This window comes from Pollicipes pollicipes, unplaced genomic scaffold (assembly GCF_011947565.3).
Source record: "Pollicipes pollicipes isolate AB1234 unplaced genomic scaffold, Ppol_2.1 Scaffold_4740;HRSCAF=5597_pilon_pilon_pilon, whole genome shotgun sequence".
NCBI classification, from domain to species: domain Eukaryota; kingdom Metazoa; phylum Arthropoda; class Thecostraca; order Pollicipedomorpha; family Pollicipedidae; genus Pollicipes; species Pollicipes pollicipes.
In genome coordinates this window covers 41,608,218-41,617,060 of record NW_023596545.1, presented here as the reverse complement: position 1 = coordinate 41,617,060, position 8,843 = coordinate 41,608,218, and the positions used below count along the sequence as shown (strand labels likewise).

The 8,843-nt window shown below is 49.6% G+C and overlaps 1 protein-coding gene across 2 annotated transcripts in view; it reads left to right on the top strand.

The window, feature by feature from the left end:
- The first annotated feature begins 1,110 nt into the window (after positions 1-1,110).
- The window catches only part of LOC119098670 (b(0,+)-type amino acid transporter 1), a 33,331-nt gene continuing 25,598 nt past the window's right edge, over positions 1,111-8,843 (top strand). For both annotated transcript variants that reach the window (XM_037221652.1, XM_037221654.1), the window contains exon 1: positions 1,111-1,231. In XM_037221652.1, coding sequence (XP_037077547.1) covers positions 1,204-1,231 — 28 coding nt within the window. In that variant the 5' untranslated portion in view covers positions 1,111-1,203. The remainder of the gene's footprint in view (positions 1,232-8,843) is intronic.

The following is an 8,843-nucleotide window of genomic DNA, read 5'->3' as shown; positions in this document are numbered from 1 at the left end:
GCCGCCGCGAGGATTCAGTGCAACAGTAGATTCACTATACGGGACACACCCACAAACCCACCAACGCGTCCACCCACGCACCCAGGTTCACGCCCGTCCGTTTTAGAGTCGGCAGACGGCGCTAGTTTCGCTCACATAGCCGAGCGTGGAGCGAATTGATGGACCGTGCCGCATCCATTTCAGCTGAGCGGAGATGCTATATACGGCGTACCTTTTGATCAGCTTGTTTCTGGCAGTTAAAGGCTGTCGTATTCCATCTGAGCGGCCTGGTTCAATTGCATCATTTAAGCAGCTAATTATAACACTAAATGTCGATAGTGTAGTGCATCATTCAGGGTTTGAAAGTCAGTACTTCGCCAGAGACCAAAGGTGATACAGTGGTAGTCCATCGCGACCCTACGGGTGTCAGCGTTCTAGCATTGTGGGATGCTAATATCATGAGGCAGCGTCTCATGAGCCAATGCAAACTGAAATTACTGCGGTGGAAAGTAACAGCCGCTATTGAGAGGAAAGATTGCATCCAGCATGCCTGAGCCAGAAGGTAACTACTGATGTGTAACCTGCCATGCCGCTTGCCTGAAGTGGCGGCCGCTGCCTGCTGTTCGTGTTCCGATCGCAATGATTAGAAGTATGGGAGACCTTTATGTCAAGCTGGGGCTGACATCTCATCATGCTCATACCGAGACGTTGTTAACGCTTCAACTTAACGATGAATCAACCGGGGACAGCAGCGCACAGCCAAACCAGATGACTGGTTTCTTCAGAGTTGCGAGGGATCCCCGCCGACGATCCAGCAGCCATAGGATGCTCAAAACCTTCTATCAAAGCCAGAGCATCCCCCACCCGACTTCCCCCTCCACCGGACTTGGCCTGCTCTCGAGGCCGCGCCCCAGCTCCGGTCAGCCCCCTGCCGTCTCTGCGCCCTCTGCCCTAGAGGGCACCACCCGCGCCGCGCCCAGCAATGGAACCGGCCGGATACCCGATCCACCCGCCGTGGCCGGGGGGCGGGGCCGCTGGCGGGCCGCCCGGCCGCCAGGCACGTCTGCACTGAATGCCCGCCGGCGCCTGCGCCCTGGGGGCACAGAGCGCGTGACCCGGCGCGCGGCCGGCAGAGTGGCGAGCGGGGGCGGCGGAAGCAGCGCAGACAGTCTTCGTCGCTCGAAGCGCCCCACACTTCATGAGACAGAGCCGGAGGGCGAAGCGATGCAAAAGAAACATGGCTTCACTGCTGGTGAGTGGGACAGACGTGGCCCATTGGGTGACGGCGGCCGTGTCTGCCGCCCTCCCGGTGGTTTCCTCCTGTCCAGCACTATTTTTAGCCTGCGACCACGTGACCGGTTTTGCCTCGCGGGGGAGGTGCGTCTCACGGATGCGTGTACCTGCCTGCGGTTGCTCGTCTGTCACACAAATCGCTATCACATCAGTGGAATCTCCTGTTACAATTGATGACCGCGTCCCCCCGACCTGTGATCTCTGCGTGCGCTTCTGCGTGTGGCTGATGTAATCGGAGATGGGTGGTCGTAAGCGTCCGTGCCTTCCTTTCATATGGACTAAAAACGCAAGACGATTGTTGTTCACTGAGTGCCATGGTAACTGGCTGCATTTAACATGTCGTGCGAAGCAAGTACAAGTGGATAATCGTTTTGAAAGATGCATGAAATGAGCATTTTTCTCGCGCATTTGTTGTTCATCTTACTCACTAATCGATACTTTCAAGCATCCACTACCACTCAGCCGCTGTAAATGTGTGGTCCAGTGTTTGAATGTAGTGAGGTGGAGCAGACGGGGCTAGTAATTGAATTTTTTCATGGAAGTGTGGATAACGGCAAAAATATAATCATGTATATATATGTATATATATATATATATATATATATATATATATATATATATATATATATATATGACGCAATGGTGTCAGTGGAATCTCCTGTTACAATTGATGACTGCGTCCCCCCGACCTGTGATCCCTGCGTGCGCTTCTGCGCGCGCAGGGATATAGTATATACATATATGTATATATATAGGTATATATGTGTATATATGTATATACATATATCTGTGTGTGCATGTGTGTGTGTGTGTGTGTGTGTGTGTGTGTGTGCCATGTGTATTTGTGGGTGCGTGCGAAGCAATGAAATTATGAATTTTGAACTACTCTCAACGTTGGAATCTTGTCCCTTTTGTGTTTTGCCTTGAACTGTAACGCAACGTAATGACCAGTTAGCAGAATTGTACAGTATTAAACAGAAATTAAGAAAACATTACCACGTTCTGATCTCTTATGGTACCCAACGTAGGCCACGGAATAGAATGGTTCGAGGCATTTCTTTAAATATTAGGCTCAAAATAGACTTGGCAGGCCCAACCTCTCTGAAGTGGTGGCCCTTGCTGATTGTATCTCTGCAAATCCCCAAACGCCGGGAATTTTTACTTCTTTGCGCTGCCTTTGGCCTTAACCTTATCAATCAACACGCCATTATAGTGGAAGTGCTGCCAGGTGGTACTCGCTTCCATCTGTGCCCCAAATTTGTAGAACTTTTCTAGTGTATAGAGCAAACTTCTGGCAAAAGACAGAAGACATCGTATGAATCAGGAGAACGTCGCAACGTTTTCAATATTCAAGTAATAGCAGTTTTGTCGGCGGGTCCTATCCCACTAACGCTTTTGTCAGCTCGTTACGCAAAATGGGTATTTGTGTGATTGGCATCCGTTAGGTAAGTGGAGTGTTCCACATTTGTATGGGATTTTGAACTGAAGTAACTATCGCGAAAATTATTGGGTGCAGTTCACAGTCATGCCTTTATTAAGGCCTAAACACCTCTAGTTTCTGAGCTACGCGTCCGCGGAGATGTGCAGAGGATCTCGGGGAAGCTATTTCATGGTGACCCAGGCATTCACAGCGCAATAATAACGCCATCCAGATATTGCCACTCTATCAATGTAATATCAAATCAAATAAATGAACTATATCAAATACACATCCAAATATTGCCATGCGGCGACTAAGGCCGAGAAAATATAAATGTCGAGTCGTTCACATCTGGCGTTCGTAGCACGATTTTCAGATATAGTGATATAATATAGTGATTTAGTGATATAATATAGTGACATAGTGATATAATATACGCACCGTCGATGAATATAACCGCGGTCAGTTGGCTCTCAAGCATCGTGCAGGATGCGATGACGAAATCAAACAGCGGCGTGTTGAGGAAAAGAAAAGACTAATTAAACAGAGGGACTATGTTGTCTTGGCCAGTCTTTTCCACTTTAAATTATACCAAGAGTTTTAATCGACCTTATTTCATCATAACTGATGCTAGCTTCAATATCTGCAGATGTGGAACATTCCCTTAAAGCGGTTGCAGAAGCATGCGTCGTTCAGCGGGCTGGGTCGGCCTCACCACCACGGCGACAGTTCGTGTCGATTCATCGTGTCGATCATGTCATCGTGTCGAGCATGTCATCGTGTCGAGCATGTCGTCGTGTCGATCATGTCATCTTGTCGATCATGTCATCGTGTCGATCAACAGGCCCCGCCGATTCCACACCCGTGTGCCATGAAAAAAGAGCCGCGCGGTAATAAAACTTGTACTCTACTTTTGCTTTTTTACTCTGCTCTTGCTTTGTTTAAAGTCATGACTTATGGCTGGCCTGCCAGCGCGGGTCAAGCAAAATTAAAATGAAAATTGTGCTGCCTCGGCGTATATTCCAGGCGCTTTTGAAACGAGCTATGCACAGGATTGTTACGCCAATCGCCTTCAGCGCTAAATGGTCAGTGGTCCATCTCAGTAAAACACGAGTCACTATCGGTAAACCAAAATTGTTACCAGCATGCAACGAGATGTTTTGCGTGGCGTGAGAAGGGCAAGATTATTACAGGCTTGACAGCAAAGATGTAGGTGATGTATTAAGTTATCAACGTGATGATGCCAGAGCATGAGCTAGTTGAACCAGCTAGCTTGGAATGCTTGCAAATAGGTTGGTTTAATTAACGCGCAAGGAGGCGGGTCTTTTCTGGGGGCATTGTGGGCAGAGTTAGCAAAATTCGCCTGCCATGAGTTCCCAACGAGCAGGTCTGCGCGTCCGCGTCATTTTCATGGCCGAATGTCTCTCGGGGCTAGATTACAGCACGTATCTGAGACCGGTTTTGGATTAGGGAGCACCGAGCAGCTTGTAGTGGATTGCCGACACACATACGCTCTGGGAGGAGCGCTGAGATCGCCCTGTGAGCTGCTGACGGTGAATTCATGAACACCCCGGGGATGGTGTCAGGTCTCTGGCGACACCTGACAAGAGCGCTTCGCATGGCCCCAACGCGGGCGGATCAGTGGCTGTACTAGTGACTGTGAGTGGTTAACGGCACCCGTTGGCCCAGAGTCAAATCATTACGATTGTCCGTTCTCTCCTCTGATAACATGTAGTGGTTTTGTGTCGTTGGAACACCTGCTTGAGGAGATCTGGGCCGGTTTCAAAACGTGGGGTGCAGCCTGGTTAGAATATGACATTTTGATTTTCAATGTTAAACGACTGCGTAATTCGACTAGAATAGTATGCCCATATCTTATCTGTGCAGAAAAGAACGTCAAATTTAGCAGCCGATTTACATATTTAAAAAGGCTTTTCCGTAAAATTGATCACGAATCGCGCCCCCTTCTCCTCATAACTGCATAGAACCGCGATATGTGGCGGCAGAGATATTACCTGCCGTAAAGCGTGGCAACCGGGCTTGGCCGAGGTGCTCGAGTTGACGTTTTTTGTGACTCAAACCAGTGGGACGCGCGTGCAGCGTGGAAGGAGCGAGGTGAAAGCAAAGGTGAGAACTATCCGCTGTTATCGCGTCGATTATATGAATTTAAGCTGTTAAAGCCGGACAAATTGGGGAGCCGACACTTAAAGGCTTGACCGATGCATTGGACATTCTACCGCTCACGAGAAACCTCCCCGCACAAATGCTCGAAAAGCGTCGCCTGCAAGACGATCGGCTGTAAATGTGATCAGGTATGCCAATTTTAGTCAAAGAGATAGGTGAACTCTATGATTTACGATGTTGGCAATGGTGATCGAAGTGCCGTGAAAAACGCAACTTTTCGAATGACAATTGACCGTGTGAATTCCATAAGCGAATAAAACGGGCTATACGCCAGTGTGATTTTTGAAAATTTGTGCTTCAGCTGACAAATATTAGCGTTTATAAAGGATATCAGCGAGACAGGGCCAGGATACTCAGACTGTCGGCGAGACAGAGCGATGCAATCTCAGAGCAATGCAATACTCAGATCGATTTTTTCATGACAGGCTTTCCTTTCCCTCCTTTCCCACTCCGCCTGCTATCTCATTCGTGATCAGACCCGCTCCATCTGCTATCTCACTCATAAGACTCGCTCCGCCTGCTGTCTCGCCCGTAGCGAGACTCGCTCCGCTAGCTGTCTCGCTCGTAGTAGGACTCGCTCCTCCAGTTGTCTTGCTTGTGGTGAAACTCGCTCCGCTAGCTGTCTCGCCCGTAGTGAGACTCGCTCCGCTAGCTGTCTTGCCCATAGTGAGACTCGCTCCGCTAGCTGCCTCGCTCGTAGTGAGACTCGCTCCGCCTGCTGTCTCGCCCGTAGCGAGACTCGCTCCGCTAGCTGTCTCGCTCGTAGTAGGACTCGCTCCTCCAGTTGTCTTGCTCGTAGTGAAACTCGCTCCGCCAGCTGTCTCGCGTGTGGTGAGACTCGCTCCGCTAGCTGCCTCGCTCGTAGTGAGACTCGCTCCGCTAGCTGTCTCGCTCGTAGTAAGACACCCCACCTGCTGTCTCGTTCGTAGTAAGACTCACCCCACCTCCTGTCTCGCTCGTAGTAAGACTCACTCCACCTGCCGTCTCGTTCGTAGTACGATTCGCCCCTTGCGAAAACTTTCCGTGCATCTTCGGCGACATGTTTTACTTGGGAATGATATTAGGCGTGCACAATTATGTATATATATATATATATATATATATAAAGTTATCACGTTAGTCATATACCTTTTAAACCCCTTACCGCAATGAAGCAGTGCGGATTGGGTCGGACTTTAAGGGGCAGCTGAGGTCCGGCAGCTGATTAAACTCACGCTAAGATTGTTTTCAAACTTGTACCGTGTATCCAGGTCCCTGTGGTTCAGAGTTTAAAACTGATTTATCTGTGCATGTTTTCTGTGGATCTAGTTGGATAAACCATATGATATCAAGAAAAAACGCAGGATTCGCCGCGCTAATCCAGGTCTATAAATGTAAGGATGTCTCTTGAACAACCAAAGTTGAATTGCAAGGTTATTACGCGTAGTTCAAGTAGTAAAGCAAGTTTGAGTAGTGGTCCGAGTGGTGCGAGCAGCGAAGTTCCCAATCGAGGATTAGGAGTCACGGATGGCCATAATGGTCCATTCTGCTTGCTGCTATCTTTATGTAGCATTGTCCTTTCCTTTTGAACTCCTGAGCGAAGAGTAGTTCACTGTGCCTGTCAGTGCTTTGTTCTGCAATGCTATGCTACTGCTTTGCCAATGCTATGCTAATGCAATGCTTCGCTATAGCACAATGTATAATATTTATCGGCAAAAGGTCCATTCGGTGGTTGAAGTTGGATGTAGTCAGTGATATTCATCATTAACGAATGTCTCAGCTTGCCCGCGTCAGTTGGCCTTGCTTGTTTTTGTTGCCAAAATAATTTTTACAACAGCAGGCATGGAACGGTTCTGGATATTGTTCTAAATTCCCAGCAACTGACAAGATAGAAGTGATGCGTTGGGCTTTACCTTGCTGACCACGAACAATGATATCAGACAAGACAGGCTGACGCCATATGCCTCACAACAAATTGACGCCAGGCTTCTGAGAGCCATTTTCCGCGAATTCAGCGTCTTCTGCTAACCCATGTCATTTGTTGCAAGTCGTCTTCGTTTCATGACGTCTTCTTGCGGATGTTAACCCGGCATTTGTTGTCGCATTTGCTATCCTCTGGGAGAGTTCATTTAACGTCCCCGTCTCCCTTGAACATCTCACATAAAACATTCCACAATGTTGTCAGGCAAAGGTCAGATACAAAATTATACATGAAACTGGAATGACAATGGCGGGATAATGGGCTTAAGATACAAGCAGCAAGCTCTGCTCAGCAAGTGCTGGAAGTCCAGTGCAGCCCTTGCGAGGCGTTCGGAATACATTCGTTAAAACATAATATTGAAGATAGCGATTTATTGTGAACTAAGTGCTGCGTACATCAATGCAACTTTTTGGGCAGGAAGTGATCAGCTGGAAAGTCTGCTACACCCCATTATTGTAATATGCGTCGAACCCCGCACCGTGTTACGCTGCGCTGATGGGAAGTGTTCGACGCTTTGGTTCAACACCCGTCGCATGTGCCTGGTGGCTTCAGTACTTGAAAGCATTTTGACAAAATGTGGGTAGCCTATGAAATCCATTCACCATCCCGCACTTTTGAATTTCATTAAGTTTCGTTGAACATATCTTTCAGATAGGTATGTGGTGATTTGGTGGTGATTTGGTGTTTTAGGGCGCGTCGGCATCGGGGCTATTTTGCGCCATTCTAGATATGTATGCTCCTGGGGGCGGGAAAGGCCAAACATTAAGATGTAGCCCCAGTCTCAAATATAATACCTGCAATACACGGTCACCTCCTGGGGCATCCCTCTTCGTGTAAACTACAGTGCTCTAGGAATGAAGCTGTCGTATACATTTATAGCATAGACTGTGGCTATGTAACAACATGAAAATCCAATGTGCCACTCAAAAACGTACAGGAATCCCTGAAACCAACTTTTTCAAGAGGTTTGTTCGTGTGGTCGTTGTGGCACAACGTAGGATGCCATTTAAAAGGTTGGGAAACAAGTCACCCCATTGTCGGGTCAACGTATGAGGTTATCTTGGCTCAAGTGTCCTAGCATTTGTTGACGCGCAATGAAAACTGCATGCCCTTGGCGGCACGCGTTCTGAAGTATAACTACTGGCGTCACGCGTTCTTGAACTTGGAATCCGGAATGAATGCTATTTGATTTGTGCTACGAATGGGGAAAACAAATGTAAAGCAGCCGTTTTACCCCTCGCTGTTCACGACGCATGAGGTGAGCTCTAGATTGGTGACCCATTTCCATAACACCCAAGCCAGCGGACCTCCGTCTGAAGAGCCCCACAACCTAAGGGCTATTTTAGGAATAAACCATCTGCCGTGCCATGGATCTGCGGGGGCGGCCTGACGGCCCATTGTTCCTGCCATGGTCTGACAAAGAGGCCTGAGGGCCAGCGGTCGGATTGGTACTGTTGTGGTTGGCATATCGGCTGGACGGCGACACATCCGTCTGAGGGGCCTCTCACCGCTGCCACGGCGGGCCCCTCGTCTTCCGAGGCACGAGAGCCTCTCAGCACGGCTTCTCGTTCTATGGGGGCCTCTCACCGCTGCCCGCGGCGGGCCCCGTCTTCCGAGGCACGAGAGCCTCTCAGCACGGCTTTCCGTTCTATGTCACAGAAACGGCCCCAATAGCCCTATTTTTGTCAGCGTGCGCGATGAGCTCACTCCCGTCAGGACCGACGAAGGTTTCAAGCCGCTGCAGGCACCAGACCCCTCTGGCGCTGGCCTCCGTGCCCGCTCTCCTCGCTCTGAGACGTTCGCCGCCGGCCTCTGCAGTATGTCATCAGGCCCCGTCCTCGTCCCAGCGGCGCCGAGCTGGCGCGTCGGCTTCGACGCCCCTCCCCCTCCCCCAAGGCCTCCGTCGGCCGCGACGGACTGTTGCGCTCCGGCATTGTGACGTCACGACGCGTTATCATGCTGGAGCATACGGGCCGCGGCGCGGCACTGGCCGCGATTAATGGCGCC